The 20,155-nt window shown below is 41.4% G+C and overlaps 1 protein-coding gene across 1 annotated transcript in view; it reads right to left on the bottom strand.

Annotated features, from left to right (window-relative positions):
* The window catches only part of LOC139657450 (peripheral-type benzodiazepine receptor-associated protein 1-like), a 65,513-nt gene that overhangs the window by 13,889 nt on the left and 31,469 nt on the right, over nucleotides 1-20,155 (bottom strand). The window contains exons 7-20 of the mRNA XM_071535292.1: nucleotides 13,436-13,603; nucleotides 11,189-11,272; nucleotides 10,944-11,033; nucleotides 10,718-10,840; nucleotides 10,508-10,612; nucleotides 10,183-10,233; nucleotides 9,330-9,362; nucleotides 6,641-6,821; nucleotides 5,130-5,231; nucleotides 4,462-4,667; nucleotides 2,685-2,791; nucleotides 2,492-2,601; nucleotides 1,529-2,404; nucleotides 65-216 (exon numbers count right to left, since the gene is read on the bottom strand). Coding sequence (XP_071391393.1) covers nucleotides 65-216; nucleotides 1,529-2,404; nucleotides 2,492-2,601; nucleotides 2,685-2,791; nucleotides 4,462-4,667; nucleotides 5,130-5,231; nucleotides 6,641-6,821; nucleotides 9,330-9,362; nucleotides 10,183-10,233; nucleotides 10,508-10,612; nucleotides 10,718-10,840; nucleotides 10,944-11,033; nucleotides 11,189-11,272; nucleotides 13,436-13,603 — 2,388 coding nt within the window. The remainder of the gene's footprint in view (nucleotides 1-64; nucleotides 217-1,528; nucleotides 2,405-2,491; nucleotides 2,602-2,684; nucleotides 2,792-4,461; nucleotides 4,668-5,129; nucleotides 5,232-6,640; nucleotides 6,822-9,329; nucleotides 9,363-10,182; nucleotides 10,234-10,507; nucleotides 10,613-10,717; nucleotides 10,841-10,943; nucleotides 11,034-11,188; nucleotides 11,273-13,435; nucleotides 13,604-20,155) is intronic.

The following is a 20,155-nucleotide window of genomic DNA, read 5'->3' as shown; positions in this document are numbered from 1 at the left end:
AATAGCAATGCCCTGCTTAGTTGTAAAGAACTGCAAAGACCAACATAGAGTGCTGTATTCTTGCCTTTTTCTTGTCAGCATATATGGTGTATCCAGTGACACGGACCCCGTTGGAGGTCCCAGCAGCATCTATAGTAACAGGCAGCCAGCTGATGAGGGCGATCCCTGGGGAGGGGCCGTGCTCCAGCTGCACATCCAGAGGAGCATCAGGGGGACCTGCAGGGATTAACATCATATCACAGCCAGTGGCATGCAAAAGATAAAAAGCATGTTTTTTTCTTTTTTCCCCAAGTGATTCACTTGATCCCATATTAAAAAAACAGTGACCTAGCTTAGAATCAAACATATTTATTACTGGATTGAGCAACCCAATTCTGCAAGGAAGATTCTACTAGACCTCATTTTTACTTGTGATCTTGTCAAGTCAATGGACAAGTTTTCCTCATACATATGTGAAGTATTGATGCTAGGGCTTGATGAATTTGGGTGCTATATTTTATTTTATATTCTATATTTTAAGTAGTTTCCAGGTCATCCATTCTTTTCCAAAAACTTTTAAAGCCTTATTTTATTTTTACATTTTTACAAAATTTTGGAGAATCTGTCATACGCCATTAACTTGCACAAGTCACCCAGGGCAGCACTCAAGCTGAAGGGACAGTGTATGCCCTTGTATAACACTGATAGCAAGGAAACAATGTTTTATTTAAACAGACAGTTTGGCAGCTTTACATGTGCACCAGGAGTAGGACAGGGTTTTTCCTGCATAGAGAATGTTTTACCTCTACGGGCTCTCAAAGACCCAAGAAAACCCTTTTAGAGGACTCAATGGCATGAAGAGTGCAGAAGAGGACATACAGAAAGCAAGTTAAGGAGGGCCTGATCACAGCATTCACAATGGAGGATGGTACTGTAGTTATATGAATCTTGTGTTGATTTAGACTGGAGAGGTGTGTGACCCTATTACTCATAATGAACATTGGCCAAATAGTGCTTTTTGTATCCTTAAAGGCAGGTTCTAAAAACTCAAGTAGGTTAATTGTTTACATGCAATGGAGTTTGTATGGGAAGATGATTCCATGTCCACAGAATGTAATCGTCTAACTAGGGTGTCTGCTGATTTTTGTCATGCACAGTTATGTGTCTTCCACTTCTTTTAAGGTAATTGGTAGCCTGTACAGGGGCATAGATAAATGTGTGATGGCAGCACTGCTAACTGTATATCAGAAGTTGAATGGTATTTGTGCAGGGCATTTTTGCACGTGTGTATCTGTTCAAAGGTTTGCTTAAATCCAGCATCTCAATATTGCAAATCTTTTAATCATGTTCTTCTTTAGTCAGTCTGGTCTGGGGATGGAATATATGCACTTGAGTTGTCTGATACGACTAGTTAGTCCAACTGCAGTATTTGTATGAGGTCACTTCATTTGGAATGCTGCTCATTTAGATTTACTCATGAGCCACCTTGCTGCATGTAAGTGTAGAACAACAAGTCTAGAACATCTGATAAATAAAAGAAACTCCTGACCTGCCATAAGTGTGGTGAAGGTGATGGTAGCGCTTTTGTGTTCACGTCGCTCCACAGGCAGCTCCCATGGCGTGCGGTGTGGCCGCGCCTCCACTTTAACTGTGTACTGCAGGCTGGGCAAGAGGTTATTGAGGCACAGCGAGTAGCAGCCAGCCTTCACCAGCTCACACTCTTCCTCATTCAAGGACACAATGTGCACATAGTTACTGTTGCTGGACAGCCAGGCCAGGTTGGCGGAGGTGGCGGTGATCCTGTCCACACGCAGCTGCGTGGGTGCCACACATACGTCCCGCCCCACCAGCATGCTGCAGCGCATCTGATCTGAGGGGCCCTTCTCTGTCAGGCTTTGCACCGACACGCGGTAGGCCTTGAGGTTTATGTCTAGCCGCTCCAGCACCGCTTTGGTCTGGGCACCGAAGGGCACGTTGAGCCGCAGCTCCTGGTCCACATACACATTATAGCTCCACACGTTGCCCCAGCCAGCCGGCACCAGGGGAGGGTCCCAGCCGATGATGATGCTCTTGGCCAGCTGCTTGATGAGGGTGAGCTTACGTGGGTAAGGCACAGTGTCCACTCCCACCTCCTCCAAATCCAGGTCCAGGCCGTTGGTGAGGGGGGCTGGGACAGCGGAGGCCGGCGCTGACTCTGAGGGGGCGGAGGCGGGGCCAGAAGTTGCAGATGCCTCTGCCCTTTCTGAGGTGCTGATGCCCATTTGAAGGTGGTGCTGGTGGCTGGCACTATGGAGGCTGCTGTCCAGCAGGGAGTTATGGGACATGTCCCCCGTCTCTGGATGTTGAGTGCTCATGACATCGTCGTCAGAAACACGCTCCACAAAGTTAGAGGGGACCAGCCCTCTCCGTCCATCCATCAGCTCACCTGAAAGGAGCCACAGTAAAATACTATCAGAGACAAAAATATTAACTGGTAGGGAATCAAATGAGACGAGTCAGAGCTGAGGCTTACCTTCATAGAAACCATCATCATCCATGTCTCCGTACACATAGATGTATTCTCCAGCAGTGAGTGGCAGCTCCACTTCTGGGTTGTCATTGGGGCCATCATATGGGTTATAGCTGCAGAAAGTTAAGTCACCAGTCATTATTATCACATATTAACAAACTGTTGTCTTAGTATGCCTAAAGACCGCAACATTTACCTGTATCTCGCAATGAAAACCTGAAGCTTTGCTGCTCCTCTGCTGGCTGTATAAGGTGCCGGGGCGACGTCAATATCCAGCTCCTCCACTTCACTGGCCGTGTCCACCTGAAGACACCAAAGACAGATGGTGAACCACTAGGAGCCTGAGGCAGAGGATTCCTATTTATGATGACAAATATGCTTGCAACACAGCAAAATTCTCAGTAGATTCGGATGGAACATGGTGAAACGTACTGATAGACGTGAGTAGAAGGAACAGTTATTTCAGTGAAATTTTACTCAAGTAGAAGTTAGAGTGGTTGTTTGGGAAATAGCTAGAACAATCGACCGACCTACAAGAAAGTATTTAGGACTAAATTACTTTTGAATGAAACTCATTTACATTTTTTTAGTACATTACCCCTACCCCCAATAGTAATTAAATTACCTAATGGGACATTAGAGAAAGCTACTGTCTGCTAGTTAGTTTTAAAACAGGCCATTAAGTAAAAGCCTTGATTGATAGGAAATTATTGTAAAGGAAATCACTGTTTGACTACAAATGACTGTTGCATTTTTTTACTCATTTTTTAAAAGCTGGGAGAAAAATCTAATTACACATAACACATTGCTTAAGTACACAAAGAATTTTACAGTACTAGAAAGGGTTCTTCAACAAATCTATTCAAGTACAGTATCTACAGTACTAGTAATTAGTTACTCCCAATCTCTGCTCGCAAACATAATGTATATAATATTCTTGTGATGTGGTGACATAACTGACATACTAATTGTCTGTACAGAAGCACATTGACACAAAAGATTGGGGTAGATGGATTTCCAAATATCGTGGCTACACCCAATGCAACAAGAAAGGCTGTATATTTATAGCTCCCTGGGAAAACCTTTTTAAGGATAATCACTTACAACTACTATAACCTTCATAATCCACAGTAGCCAGTGGATTATCTCACTAAATATCAGTTTTTTAGAACTGTAGGCACACAGGCTGGCTGACTAGATGAAAGGCCAGCAACCTGCCTTCAGTAGAAGACCAGACACAGACTCTGAAATATTCTCATTCATTATGGCAACAGCTCCAACTTGTTTCTCTCATGCTGTATGAGCAGAGTGAGCTCTGGCATATTCAGCTATAGTCTGCAGTGTCGTGTGAGATGACAGAGAGGTTAGAGAGGCTTTTTTAATCCATCAAATCCACATAATCAATGTACTCGTGCATGGCCATCTTGGTAATCTTGATGAGCAATCTGCCCATCTATGTAGAAACGAAGAGAGATGAAGAGCTGCAGGGAGGCAATCCCATACAATGACATAACATTGATGAGTATCAAGGAATATGACAGGAACAGGATTTATTCAACCTACAATGTTTATTATATTGTGAAAGGTAACAGATACTGCACTATTTTAGGCAAGAACTACCAGTATTGTTTTTCCATTGGGGCAAGGGCCTTCCATAAATTAATAACATTGACTAATAAGTGTATTCTCTTAAAGCATAATACTAAAAGTAGGATGTAAATACGTGTTGGTTACAGTAATATGTAAGGAGTTACTAAATTGTTACTTTTGTAACAATTTACCCCTACCCCCAATAGTAAATATCCCCACATTCTAAATATCAGATTAGTGGATACAACTGCCAATTTTGGGGGTGTCACGGAAAAGTAATATCATGACTAGTATGAATGAATTACTTATAATGAATTACTGCTACCAGGGACTAACAAGTAATGAGTAAAACTCAATGCACTGTGCATTTCCGTAGCTGGTACCTCGTGCGTTGGGCTTGACTTGTGTGGACTAAGGTGGGTGTCAGACTTGGGGGTGAGGTGTGTGGTCTCTGACTTGCTGGAGGTGGAGCCTGACTTGCTGATACTGATGGTGGGCAGCTCTCGATGCTTGGTAACGGGAGAGCGCTCCACCCTGGAGAGCCCCGCAGCGTGGGGGGTGGCCCCCATCCGCAGTGCGGCGGCCACATCTAGGAGGAGAAAGAGGAAGAGGATAGTACATTATCCATTACTGAGCCCCGGGTCTCCCTCTAGTAACCTGGAAGAGTCCGTGAGTAGCTAGGTGGGGGAAGTCAGTGGTTGACATGCAGGAGGCTGAAGGTTGAACCTGGCTGATTAAACAGTGGAGCAAAATCCTCTGTCTCCATCTGGCTGAGGTCAAAGGTCACCGCCCTGTGGCAACGTGTGTCACACCAGCACTGGTAAGAACTAAGGGGCTTAGCTAGTTCCACAGTCCACCGACAACGAGTCGCTCACCTCAGCCCTCGAGCGCTGACCTTCATGTGATTGTGTGTATTAGACAGACCTAAGCAGGCTCTATGACAGTTTTGGTCATGACAGCAACCTGCAAGTGAGGTGCCAGGTGAGAACATGCAGTTATTTTCTGATAGTGCCCATCACATTTTTATAAATAACAGCGACAGCAAGAGTACCGAGTGCATCCATCCCCTCAGGGCCTGGGAGACTGTCACCTCCCTCGAGACTCCAGAAGGCTATTTCACCCAGAGACGCCATATCCCATGGGCCACCGGAGTCTAAGACACAAACGGCATACTGACTTGGTTGTAGGAAAAGGAGGGAAAGATAGACCAACACATACAGTGGTGAATTAATGAATAGCTGGAAATATACAGTAGTAGGGATTTGGATTGTCATAAATCAAGGCCAGCTGTGGCTAGGATTACATTACAAGGGATATTCTAAAATGCTTAGTATGGAAAGTTCTTTGCAAGGAAATATTACACACTGCCAAAAACAAGATAAAAGATGGATACATTTTAAGAAACTAACAGCAAATCCATTGGTTTCTTCAGTAAAAAGGATATTAACTTTAAAAACAACAATGCTTTTCATCGTGGTTAAGATTTTAAGGTGTAGAGCCCAGAAAATAAACCAAAAAAATTGCTTAATGAGCCAAAATTAGGATGGAAATTCATAACAGACATATGAGACACAATAATTTTGTTGTCATGTGAAAACCTCAGAACTCCACTCTTGTTGATTTTTTTGTTTTAATTTCAATTGAATGAATGTAAGAGATTTGGTTTAAAGCCATTTTACTGGTGCACAATAGAGATACAACTATATGAAAAAAATTAACTGGGCACCATTTAATGTGCCCTTACTATTTAAAACCTAGGTGCTCTATTCCAGTCCTCGAGGGCTGATGTCCTGCAGGTTTTTGTTCCTCCCAGATAGTTAATGAGCCACACCTGGTCTGTATCTACCTGATACCAGGTGCGGCTCAGTAACAATCAGAGAAGAACAAAAACCTGCTCATTTCCTTTCCTTTTTTTTTTTTTTTTTTACTGCTGCCCTCATAAACTCCTATACCCCCAAAAATATAAAATTCATCAGTATGTATGACTTTGTTTTTGCTTGTTAAACACCTTCCACATAAAGTATTATCCCAATAGATTGAGTACCTTAACAATTCAATCATCTTGATTTGAGAAGGCCAGCATCCAGCATATAGGATGACATTAGTTCTTTGGTCTGAGAGTAGTCGAAAAAATCAGGTGAAGCCTTTTACTTCAAAGAAGCTTGGTTGTCATTTAAAATCAACTTAAAACAACACCACTTTGTACTGACAGTAGGTTAGCCAAAGTTTGAAGCTCTTCACAGTTGCCGTTATGACTCCAATCATTTAGCATTAGCATTTTGCTGATGTGCGTATGGCTATTACAAATTAACCAAACCAATCCATTCCTATCACTTGGTTTAACCTGGTTCTTCAATACCTCTCACACAACTGAACATCACATGAAGAAACAGGAATTCTCCTCTGAAGTAAAGCTAGTCCCAGCATGGGATCTGTCTCGGGGTAACAAATGGGTTCAAATGAGCCTAAAACCCTCAACAACTAATATGCTCTGAATTATATCACTGGGTGATAGGCCTGCGTTTGTGGGTATAAATACATGCCCTTGGTGGTGTGTGTTACCTCGCTCTGTAGTCAGGCCCACCCCATTGGTCAGAACAGAGAGGCTGGGGTTGGTAAGGAGGGTATTGCCAGCCAGGTCCACCTTGGAGGCCTGCAGCCGGAACTTTTCCAACTCCTGGGACAGTAAGCCAAACTGTTCGCTCTGGCTGCGGCATTTCTCTTCCAGATCTCGCACCTTTGACTACACATGCGGCGTAACACACAGAGAAAGCAGACATATAAACCCAGTGTCCATACATTATTTTTTTTAAACATCATTGCACTTAAAGGAAAAATCCACCCATGCACACTATTACATCATTCGATATCATCAATTGGTGATGTTCAATGCATTCCATGAGTTATTTTGTGAAGTGTTGTAATTTATTTTTTTGGTGTACCCAGTTTCCCTCAACCTGCTTCATGTACTTCTACTAGTTGGTGGTTTCCTACATTTCCCAGAATAACTTTTGACAACACCCAAAGAACAGGTGTGAACTTTCCTTCAACTTTCAATAAAAGTTGGGTGTATAGGCATAGAAATATAGCTAGCTAGCCAACTAGACTGTGATCATTGGAGTGTATGTTTTAGGGCGGATTTTTACTTTAAGTGAATCTTGAGGATTTTATTGTACATCATACATCAGCCATGTAAAAGTATATCTGTGTTGGATGTAACCCTAGGTCAGTTTTATATATTGTCAGTGTCATGCAGAAACTTTGTATGTCTGAAAAGCCAATTTCTCTGTAACTGTGAAAAACTGCTCAATTTTCCCACTGATGTGCATGCATGTTTGACATTTACAACACATTTTCAATGGTTTGACTTGGTCCCAGGATCATGAAAAGCTTTCGACACAGGGGACAATGTTGGCTATCAAATGCAGTGAAAAACCCCCCCAAAAAAACACAAAACAAAGCATCCCATGTGCCTGTCGGTGTCCAAAGCCTTTAAAATTCATGGTCTCCAAGTAACCACAGACACTTAAAAATGTGCTAGATATGGATTCTTTTTTGTCCAGCCAGCCCACTGACTAGTGTTTTTTTTTGTTTCATGGCTCCATCTTACATGGTTATGATGATTATTTTGATGGCATGACATGTAAAAACACACAAAAGCAAACAACACAATTCACTGCTACCTATGTAGGATGTAAAAAAAGGAAAATTTGAGATATATGGTTAGATTTCTGCAAGACACAGACAATATAAACTGTTGTTGATACATTTGTTACAAATTGCTACAAACTAAAGGATCAAATGAATAAAAAGGAGGGAAATAAAGATAGACAGCAGGTTTAAAGGCTTTGGTAGAGGGTAGCTTTTTGGTAATAAGTGAAAACAGGAGACTAGGGTGAAAACAAGAATTGGAAGTGTGGTGTAGTTGACAAGGAGCTGCATGTTGTCCTCCTGCCTTACAGTGCATTCACATTAGCAAAGCCACTACAGAGCCAGAACACTACAGAGGTTAGCCTTAGCCCCACTGACTTTCTATAAGTGACTGATTTCGCTTCCGGTTGCGGTGGGAGTTTCCTGGCAGGCCGATCTGACAGAGCCTCTGCGTGAAACTGTCTAAACACAATTTCCTGTCAAACCTCTCACCTACGCCTCGCCTAGTCTGCACACAGCCATTATCTATCTACATTAACTGAGCTCAAGGGGTAAAGAGCGCTACAACTCTGAGATCAATCGCTAATAGCTTGTTGTGCACAGAATAAACCCCAAATGAATAGTCAAAAACTACATTCAGCAGCCCAGCTCTATCAGTCTTAGCACAAAGGTAAACTTGACCTTAATATTGTGAACTTAAATAACAAGCCAATTCTCCTATAAGCATGTTAACTGTGCTCAGTGCAGCTGGGACTGCTAACTGTGCCACAGAAACATTCTTATCTGCTCTCATGTGACTGTGGCCTGATTCAGACACACTTCAGTAACCTAAAAAAACAGTCAGCATCAAATGGGTCTCTGTGGCCACACAACACGTTGAAAATTGGATATATCTGCAGGGCAGATTTGTTACTCCTGGCTCAACTCTTAGCATACTGTATGCAGGAAAACACAACTGATACACATGCAAAGCCTGGCTGAATTCTGTTGATTCTCAGACAGTGAAGCAGCTACATAATATCTGCGCTACAACACAGAATATGTTAACTTGGTTCTACTGTCCAAGCCTGAGCCTGATGCATTGGGGAGTTTGACAAGGCAGGGTGTTGGATTGTATCTACAGAGGCAGGAATCTGGCCTGGGGGGACAAGGAGGCTAAGGGTTGCCGGTACCTGCATGCAGTCCAGTGTGTTCTGGTTAGCAAGAAAATAACACAAAGGACAAAAAAGGTATACAAAAGTAAACACATGCTTGTGAAACAATGAGTCTGGGAGGATAAAAAATATTAATAAATTAGAAACACAGCAGTCAGAGTCCAGGTCGGCGAGAAGGTCCTGTCAGTAGCCCGTATCACTAGAATGTCTCTTGGCCCTCAACAGCTGCCCTTTGAATGAAGACACACATATTCCTTATGATGTTTCAAAAAATGTTTTCACAGATTGCAAAAATTATGTGTGTTAGGGCTCTCTGGAGGGAAAGAGACTTTCTCCTGTGATGCTTTGGGTTTGAACAGAGAGAGAGAGAGAGTGAAAGGAGGAGAGAGACAAAGCAAGAGGAAGAAATTGTGAGCATTTTCAAAACAGGAGCAACTATACTCTACCAGCTCCCTCAGCAACACAAGCTGCGTCAACTCCTAAAATAAAATACACACTTCATTTAGGAGCACACCCCATTAACAAAACACAACGCATAACAATTAGAAGCATATTAAAACAGGCATATATAGAGTCTTCACTTGTGGAAGATGAGGTTTTGGGTATTCACAGTGTTCTTGTAGGTCTTGTAGGTTTTGTAATCTTTCTTGTCTTTTTTCATCCTTTTAAGACAGTAGCCAATTAGACATATGGGGACTTTAGCAGTCATAGTCTGCCTAGACTCATTTTGCATTCAAGGTGTGTTACATTCACACTGAGTGTAAGCATTAACTTCAACAGGCAGTGGAGAAACCATCTGTTCAAACGGTTATCTTTCCAGGCCCATAAGTGCTACAAAAATATGAGTACAAGTATTTTCTGTAACGGTTTCTCTGCCAGGTGTTTAGATCAACACAAAGAGCTGATTGTGTATCCACGCTGCTTCAGTGGCAGTGGGAAGTCTTTTGTCTACCAAGGACAGGGAGGGAATTAAATATTTATACTCTTTTTGTTTGGTGTTAGGGAGATGAGACATGCCTCCTTCAATAATGAATGAGATTCTATCTTGTCAGACGGGGGATGCAGTAGTGCATGAAAGTAATACTAAGGGAGTTTGAAAAACACTCCTCTTACTGATGCTGGGGCTGAGTGAAACACGGGCACACTGATGTTTAGTTGGGTATAAGTCATCTCAAACTTTTGGAAAGCAGCTCAGTGCTCCACTGCATGGCAATGAATGTACTGCACTGTAAATAAATGTCATTGCATTTGTTTCTCTTGTATGAGAGACTGATGATTTATTATACTGTACAAACTCACCTCCAGCATCTGAACCACCCCTTCATGTTCCCTCTTGGCGAAAAACTGAGCCTGTTGATTGGAAAACAAGATGGTTATGGTCAATGTGACGCTGGTTATTGTTAAGAAATTCAAATTCACCGCCCAGCGAGCTCTGTTAGAAATGCCCCGCCAAAACTAGATGCTTTATTGGTACCCAAAGGTTGCCTCCTGCTGGACAAAGTCTTAGGGTGAAAGAAAAAATATTTTTCTCTAAATTAGGCACGGCCAGGCAGGACAGAACTGCAGTTCTGCTTTATGATAGATAAACAAATGTGGAGAATGTACAAGAGGCTGCGGTGCTTACCCGCTGTAACCGTTTGATTTCATCCTGTTTGAACTTGAGGATAGCCAGTGCCTGCTCATGTTCCAATTCCAGCTGCTGCCTTCGCTCGGCGACCTCTCGCATATGCTGTTTATGTAGAGGAAATGTCATCAGGCAATGCAGCCTTTCATAGACATAAACTGTTACAAAGAGTCAAATTGAAAATAATGATATGTGTGATCCCAGCTGTACCTTTAGGACCTGCTCTAGGTTCTCCAGTTTGGCACGGAGTCTCTGGTTCTCCTTGAGAACTGAATTGTGTTGAGCGGTCACTTCAGAGAGGTCTTCCCTCAGTTCCTCATTCTCAACCCGAGTCTGGGAAACAACAGAGACAGGCCGTAGCATCACAGTGGCAGTGTAACTGAATGTGCATGACTAGTAGATTGTGAAGGGCTTGAGAGGGCAGGGAGACGCTGACCTGGTCGAGCAGCTGTGCCTTCCTCCTGAGGAGATCTGCCTCCTCCTTTAGTTGCTCATTTTTGCCTCGCTCATCCTCAAGCTGGCTCTCCTGTTAAAGAAACCGCAAGACGAGATTTAGCTAAGCAAGGGGGAATCCATTTCTCCCAAGTCATCATTATCTGCACTATCATAACACTTAAAGACTAAACAGCCTCAAGGACTGCTAGTGAGCATTTGAAAAAAAAACTGGAGCAGCTTCCTTACCAAATCCAGACATCTCTTCTGTCGCTTCTTTACTTCATGCTCGAGGTTTTCACATTCTTTTCTCTTCTTGCACAGCTCACTTTCCTGAACAAACAATGATTACAAAGCAAGGAAAAGTTATACTGCATCTTCATACGTCAACAAATCTGATCACCATCTCATATTACCCTGAAACTGGATCTTTTAAGGTTGTGTTTATATGATTTTTATAAACAAACTCTGGAACAAGGAGCAGGATATATGTTCCCAGAGGAACAATCAAAAACATATACTATGTCATGAGAAATTATTTGCTGGCAAAGAATTGTCAGTGCCATCAGTCTTTATAGGATGCAGAATACATGGGCCCTAGTTTCCATATTGACCTCTGACATGGTAGCAACAAGGTATTACAAAGCTTAGCATCCTTTAATTATTCTAAATGCAGCTTACATGCAGGACCAGCATAGGAGAAATCAGCTTATTTCAGCATGGCCACAGTACCATAATCGAGCATTACTACTGTGTGTGTGTGTGTGTGTGTGTGTGTGTGTGTATGTGTTGGGGGGTGTGTGTTTGGGTAATTAAAACATGGTCTGTGGCCTGATTTGCTCTCACGATTGTCTGTCAGCCATAGCATTAAAAGCCTGAATACTGAGTGTTAATGAAGGACGTCCTGTTATATATTCAAATCATTAATGTGAAGCTGCTCCTCAAATATGCTATGTCAGAAATTACTGCAGAAGTGCACGGTATGTTTGACCATAGCCTTGCCCTAGAAGAAACATCTGTCATTGAAATGGTCATTAATCTCTAGGCTGCAGGTACCAACTTCATGTTTTTATAGCAGCCTAGGCCATGTACACAGGCGTCTCTTACAGGAACTTTAGGAAAGGATAAACAGCTGTCATTAGCCTGCAGGTGCTACTTTTTGTACCCTTGAATTCAGAGTTTTAACATGGTTTCTGGAGGAGCCCACTGCTTACATCTCTACCTCATTTAACTCACACTGACTCCAACTGAAGTACTTGCTCACTCACCCCATAACTGTGGCATTGATTAGGACCATAGTAAACTGACCATGCATGTAAATGTGAGTGACTGAACCATGCTAAATATCATTAAATGCGTGGCCTGTGAGAACAATGTTTTGTTTCTTACAGTTTGAAACAGTTTTACAGTATGTGACATTTTTTAAATGGCTATTGATAAGGCACTGATGTTTTTTTCATCTGTTTGTTTTTATTGCTAACAAGTAGGTAATGATAAAAACGGAACACAAGTCTTTTGTTTGGGCAATATGTCAACAAATTGAACTAGTTAGGCATTTTGGTGAATATATTCAAAAGCAGTACAGCACTATAATAGTACATTTGTCCATTAAGTATGATTTCTTTACAAATTCACAAAAATGCATTACCAGGTTTTCAAAATGCTACTGACATGTTTGTCAGAGCAGTGAGGGCAGTTTATATAAGACTTTGAGGGACATAAAAAAGAGACTTCATGACTATACAGTCATGACAGATACCAAAATGATGGACCTGAATTAAACTTTCTCTGTTTTCTCTTACTTGTGTATTAACTTTGTTTGTGATTAATTCACACACAAATTATGATATAGAGGTTTGCCCCAATGAAGGGTGAGGACACACATGCAGCCTGGTACTGATACTACTGCTACTTTATAATCAGTTTTATACAAGGTTTATAGAGTTGTGGGCCGATCTGATGTAAAATTTGATTTGATTAGTCTACCCAACAAATAATAATAATAATAATAATAATAATAATAACATCATTTAATGCCTGCAATTTCTATTCTCCACCCTGGCAACAATCTCAATGTAGAGTTACGAGAGAATATGTTAGTCTATATAAGCCATAAGACTCAGTAGTAGAATCAGCAAGAGCAATATGCTACACTTCTGTTTCCGAGAGACAAGATCAAAATAATCCCAGCATTACATAACAAATCGGACAGTGCTTTTTCTTTCAGCGGCGGTGATGTGGTGGGAACTCAGTGAAAGAACTAAATTCAAGCTTTAGTTATGCATGAAAATGCCAAGTGGACAGCAAAACTTGATTCCTACAATTAGGTACAATATTCAGTAACACACTGAATATCAGGGGAATAACAGGGGAATGCGGTGGTGTGATATGTGAGAAGTGGAAAAATGCTTCATGCTTGCGGTTTAACTCTTCCGCTACATATTCGGACTTGTGGTAGTATGTAATAAGTAGTAGTATAGTACTGGATGCTCTCACCAGAAACTGTAGGCGCTGCTCCTCTGTGTGTTCCTCCTGGTGGGAGGGGGTCGGGCTGAGGCCCGGTGGGGGCGTCACTCGCGGCCCCGACTCCTCCTCCTCTCCGGGAGTCTCCTCACACCTGGATGGAGCCTCATCTAATGCCACACACGGGGTCTCTCCTGCAACCTGGCAGGGACAAGAGTAATTATTCAATGAGAAACACTTCCCGTTCAAAGAGGTAATCTGGGATGACCAAGATAAAAGACAATCCAAGGCATTATAATAAAGTAAAGAGCTTCCATTCTCATCTTACAAACATGACCCACAACTGAGAGGGGAGCAAATCTACGATTGTCATATTGTACGGTAGCACTGACATTAACATTACACCCCCTGCTGTGAGCCAGGGATTAGCAGTGAGCCTCCTTCCCAGTGGTCCAACTACAATCACTGAATAATCCAGGGGGAATCCCTCTAGCCTGGAACATGACTAGAACACATTAGCAGGGAGCCTGTCCTTTCTAATTAGTCTGGGCATAATGATTTGAATGTTTCACAGTTGGCTAATTTTCTGCATCAGTGAGTATTCTACATAAGTGTTTTTTTCCCATCATCTTTCATCATTCTTTCAACTGTGGTGATTGTGGGGTCCAGGTGGGGAAGAGGCTGACGTTGGTTAAGGGTTAAGAGTCGGAAATCAGCATCTAATTTTAGAGCACACCTACTTATGCTCCGAGGAGAACTGGGCTAGTGTAGCCAAGGCCATGACCCAATAACAGGATCAAAGGCGCTCTGCCACGTGCCGCAAGGGGATCTCTCCTTTACATTGTCAGCCATCAGAAGGAATACCACTCCAGACTTAACACAGGTCTCCCACTTTTGTAGAAAATCATTTACAGGACACACAGGGATACAATGTGTCACAAGTTTTGTATACTGTACCTGCAATTTGTATGCAGTGGCATCATTGAAAAAGCTAACTTAAAGATACAGTGCATACTGTATGGATACAGATCAACTGGACCATGTGCATGACAATGGTACCTTCCTGGGTCAGCATCATTTGTTCCTCCTAACCCACCCAAGAGCTTGAACAGAGTGCCATTTGGATGCTATCAGGGTGCTACTGGGGTTTCAGTGGAAAAATTCTCCAATTCCAATTCTTCCAACTCTCTCTATAAGATGGTACACATTTCTCCAAAGCACAAATAGAATTTTATAAAAATAAATGAATTTTACCATGAGCTTATCTGTCAGAATTGATTGCTTTTTGATGATTTTGTTAGAATGTTTTTCTTTGAGAAAATTAAGAATAGCCATGGGTGAAGAATGAAATTAACTTTGGTTTTGTTTCGGATTTGTCTATTCAGATGAGGGGGACATGCTCACATTAGATGCACATGATACCAAACAGTCATCCGTGCAATTACAGGAGCACAATTAAAATCAGAGACAGCCTGGCACCTACGGTAGACAGACGTTTATTTCATAAAGCGGCTGATTCTCCTTTGTATGATTTACATGTACATCAAAATACCCTGCATATACTGAAGTTTGTCCTGCACATTACTGTCGCTTGCAGCATAAACTTCATGTCAAGTTTCCTCGTGCCATACTGATGGCCTGTCTGACAAATGTGCAGGTGCTTGAAGCAGTAAGGTTTTCTCCCTGTCAAACATTTAGCACATTCTTACGCACAGGGTTGATAAACCATTTTGACCATTCAGCATAAAATCGGTGGCGTGTCTGTGAAGTTAAGCAACGCTATCCCAGGTTTATCTTTTGGATAGGAGACCAGATGGTGTCAGTAGTGGTGACGGAGGGCCAGCAGGAGGCACTAATTCCATTGGCCTTTGTACAAATACAGTACACAGGAATGAGGGATTTAAACAAGTACTTTCCTTTGCATGAGCCATTAAACCAAGTTCCTGATTTGTTTTGGTGGTCATTAAAGATCCCATGCCATTTATCGTGAGCGTAGGCATGGCAGGTAACCCCAGCATCCTGGCAACATTCCCACCTTGGTCTTTGGTCAATCATGGCCACATCAGTCAGTCATCCTGTGATTCCTAATTAGCTTGTAGCACTCCATATCCCTCCACTGGGCTAGTTGGTGTGTGTTGAGCCTCCTGCTACAATCTGGCAGCCATGCACCAACAAGGTGGGTGCTATACATAAGCGGTGGCTAAGGTGAGACTCCTTCAGTACTCAAAGCACTTTGAGCAAAAACACACAGTACAAATCCAATCCTTCATTATTATTGCACTAACTTTGCAGCTCTTGTCTGAAATGCTTTTCTTAACCCGCCAAAGTTTAGGAGAGCCTAAAATTAATCTTTTCTTACCACTACTGAAATCTAATCATAATCTTGAGCTGTCCCTATCCTTGATTTAACATACCTAAGTAAGTAATAAGACTGTCATTGTGTTTCACTTCTATGAAGTTGAGATATTTTCTTACAACTTCAAAACTGCAGAGTGTATGCAGTTTCTGTCAGAACACACTGTCAGTATATGACATACACACTGCTAACAATCTACACGGTCAAAGCAACTAAAAATGTCTGCATGGTCACTTCCAGGCTACTATAACCTTAAAAGAGCAATCCCTTTTTGAAGAGGGAATGTGCACACAATAATGAGTTCAAAGCAAATATAATCAGGGTTCAGGCAATGTGTGATATAATTCTGACATCGTTTTGACGGATGAGCACAGAGGGAGAATATTACATAATGACTCATTTATACAATGTTATGTGGAATAAAAGGACTGTCATAGAGAGCATTAGACCAAGGCTTAGGCTATTATGATTCATTTCAAAGGTTTATGTGCAAACAGACTAACTTAACAAAATGCAATATGCAATAAAAACCATGATGTAGGTTAGCAATGACTCAATATAAAAGCTATTTGGAGGCACTGGGCTTCCAAAATCCGAATTACCAATGATTCATTAAATGTCATGGTATCCTTGGTGATTCAAATAGGTCATGACACTGATACAGTGTTTGAATCCAAATGCTCATATGGAAAATTCAGAGCAAAGATCAACTCAGTCGAATGTTGGCGGCACAGCAGAGAAGCCAATCTTCACAAACAAATTCATATTGCATAGCTTAAGGTTTATATCTTTTCATTACTTATATACATCCGGCAGTTAGCCCTGTACATCAAAATGCCAATTATTACAAATTACTTCAAGATTGAAAAGAATGGATATTTACTGCTCCCTCCTAATGGCATAGACACTGTGTTTATTTAGTCTGTGTCCTAATTGTGCTTTTTAATGTATGCCAGACAATGTTTTACTGACAAAATACATTTTACTGGCAATGTTTCACAGATGAGGGAATTTCCCACTGTGGGTTTAATCAGGTGGTGCTGTTGCTATGACTATAACTATTTTTATTACTATGCATGGAAAAATTTAGCCTAGGCAAACCCCCTCAATTACTCCAGTAAAAAAAAAAAAAAAGACTGCCCCCAATTGCCATTGTTTAATTTTCTTATGTCTGGATGCTATATCTCTAACAAGAATCCATCGATCCATTTATCTGATCCATCCTTTTGAGATGTCCTGGTGGCTCAGTGGTTTAAGGCGCATACCATGTAAAACACAACATCCTCGGTTTGAATCCAGACTGAGACCTTTGCCGCATGTCATCCCCCAATCTTTCCTGTCTGTCTCGACTTTGATCTGTCAAATAAAGGCTAAAAATCTTTTCCCAAGGAGCAGCCGTTTTATTCTCACCATCGAAAAAGAAAGAACTTAAACTTCTTGCTACAGAAGAAAAACAGATGCAAGTTTTAGATAAGAAAAATGATTCATTTTTTCATAATTTCAAGAATATTACGTAACTTAACACTTCCGAGAATTTAAGAGGGTGAATCCCCAGCACATTTTTATATCAAAGACTGAACTGTACAGAGCTTGACTTGAAACTACTCTCCAAAGGACCAACTAGCCTCAATAGCTAACAATTTTACTCATATTTACAAAGCACATTCCATGATGACGAAAAGGTGAAGGTATACTGGCAGGGCAGCTATGTGCACAAGGCATCTCAATTGGCCTTGTCAGGTCAATGTATCAAAACAAATTACAAAGTACTGGGATATGGGGAGTATTGGGATGTGCTGTTGAACCTTGATTCCCAGGGTTTGATTATATGCTAACACCCCATCATGTCAGGGAGTGTGGTTGTAGGTAGTCACAGGATTGGCTATAGAGAATAAATATTCCTTGAATAGGGTGTTGTCTACCCTTCTGAGTATCATTTGTTGTTGCTGAGGTCTTATATTGTAGACCTTTTAATGTGATCAGATGGTTTCTGCTATTGAATAGTCTCATCAGGCTAATATCCCAGCTCTAAAATGTAGGGTTAAATGGATATGCTGGTTTGACAATATACCAGGTCAATATTAGCCTTTCGTTAAAATAGGATATCAACCAGTCAATGTCATTTTTTGGCAGGAAAATAGTAAAATTTAAAGATGCTGAATATCGACACTAAATATTAGCTATCATCTGCTTCAATCCAAAATTATCAAAAACTTTCAAAAACTCATATGAGTCAAACCTTACTAAAATGGATTGCATTACTTTCAAAGTGTGATGAATACTGAATGAATATACTTATATGTATATATTTGGTACAATTACAAAATGCATAAAAGTAATTCAATATGTATTTTACCTATTGGTGCCATTGCATCACTGTTAAATGCCATTTCTGCCCATCTTTTATGCGAAGGATATTTACAAGGCATGTAAATATCCTTCGCATAAAATGGTTTTGAATCACAAATCATCTTGCCATTTCAGCTCACATTTTTTCTATAGCCACTGGAGGCAAATTAAATCATCAGTGAAAATAAGCTGGCTGGGCAGAAGCTGGTTGCTGTCAACTGAGGGAAATTGTATTTGGTCCAACATCATTTGACACTACAGTTACGTAGGTATATATCCTACAAGGTGTGCTCAACAGAAAGCTAAATGAAATGGGATGCTAAAATGACAGGCACGTGACATTCCCTGGCATGCAATTCATTTGTATATATCTGAATAAAGAATTTTGATAGACATCTACTATCAAGTAGCATTTTTTTTAAGTTCTATACATTTTTCTAGAAGCATATGTGAGCTGTAAAATGCATGTGAGCAGACTTGTTCAGTATGCATTTGAGCAGTGAGCTCAAAGACCTGCTATAACATAATTATGTGTAGAATTATGCAAGGACACTAGACCTTAAAGACAGCCATGCATAGCCTCAGCAATAAGAGGCCTGGTTAAGGCTCCAGCCATGTCAAAATTTACTAAAACAATGTCTAAATACCACCCTCAAAGTCTGATAAATGGTGAGGCCACAGCAGGACATGCATGTGCTTTTATCAGACATGGTCCTGTTATCAGACAGTCCTTGTTCACCTCTACTTGCACACATTTCACACGATGCAGTGCCATTGTGTACACTTCACATTGGTGTGGTCCATGTACACTAAAGGATAAAGTACAGCCTGGGCCCATGCGTACTAAAGCAGGGTCAGATCCCATTCAGCAGGCCCTGAATGCCATAAGCACATTGGTGTAATCCCTGCAGACTACTGAAACGGGTAACTGGATCACTTCTTTTAAAAGCACCTTAATGGATTGGCCTGGCCGTTGATTTTCTTTTTAATACGGAGCATATCGATGTCCACCAATCAAACGCTCTACCACCCAGTCACTAAGTCGGTCTGCCTAAATTCTACATCTGGAAGCTCCAAAATATGACTGTTATAAAACAGGGTTTCTGACAGGCTGCCCTTGACTAGGCCTCATGCATGTCTCGTCTTTCTAATTTGCAAGTAAGTGACAGTCCATCACAGACATTACAGTTGGATTTACAATGTAGGATTTACTGAAATGAAAAATAACAGCTACAAGACGTAGATGAAAAATCCACTTAGCTGTGAGTCATTGCAATACTAGCATAGGGCGTGTAACAGCAATGGAGCAGGCGGGACATGAATATACTAATAATCTTTTCCAGAATAAGATGGTTATTTCTATACCTAACACAAATGCAAAACCCAGTGTCTTGAGCCAATCCTCTAGCACTCAGTGTTTGTCAAGCCACTGCTTAGTTTTCAATGTTAAGTCTTGTGTCCTGAACCGCTTCAGTCCATCATCCAAATAGACACATACATGGACTACACTGGACCACTGACACCCACATAGAGACACGGAAACACAGAAGATGACCTACCCCTTTCCTGTGATCTGTGGCAACGTCAAGGCTTCCCTTGGCCCGCTAGTTATCCAGAGCAGGGCGAGCTAGAAAAGTCTTTGGTGCGGCTGGAGTCTTACCTACCACCCAAAACCCTCTCACCGCTGCCACAGCAACAGAGAGCGGATTACTGGACTGTACCATTCTGTTGTTAGAGGGGATTAGAGTTCACACAACATGGCCCCTTTCTGGGTGTGCGCGTGTCACTGTGAGTGCGTGTGTGTGTCCCACAAACGACAGATTACCACAATCGGCATTCTGATTTGAGCTTCACAGGGAGTAGAGAATTTCACTAAAAAACTTTAGATGTCTTTAAAAAGATGCATGCCTTAAAGTTGCACCTAATTTATAGAAATTGTGCCTCTAAAATGTATTTCATGACAAATACAGATTTATAAGGAAAATGGCATTTTATCTCCGTTGCAGACAAGATTTTACTACTACAAATGAAATGCAACCTGCGTTACT

Source organism: Centroberyx affinis, unplaced genomic scaffold, assembly GCF_046629955.1.
Source record: "Centroberyx affinis isolate AG114_WGS23_722 - 3 ecotype Tasmania unplaced genomic scaffold, CSIRO-AGI_Caff_v1 ptg002686l_1, whole genome shotgun sequence".
Lineage (NCBI taxonomy): Eukaryota > Metazoa > Chordata > Actinopteri > Beryciformes > Berycidae > Centroberyx > Centroberyx affinis.
This window is presented reverse-complemented; position numbering and strand designations above follow the sequence as displayed.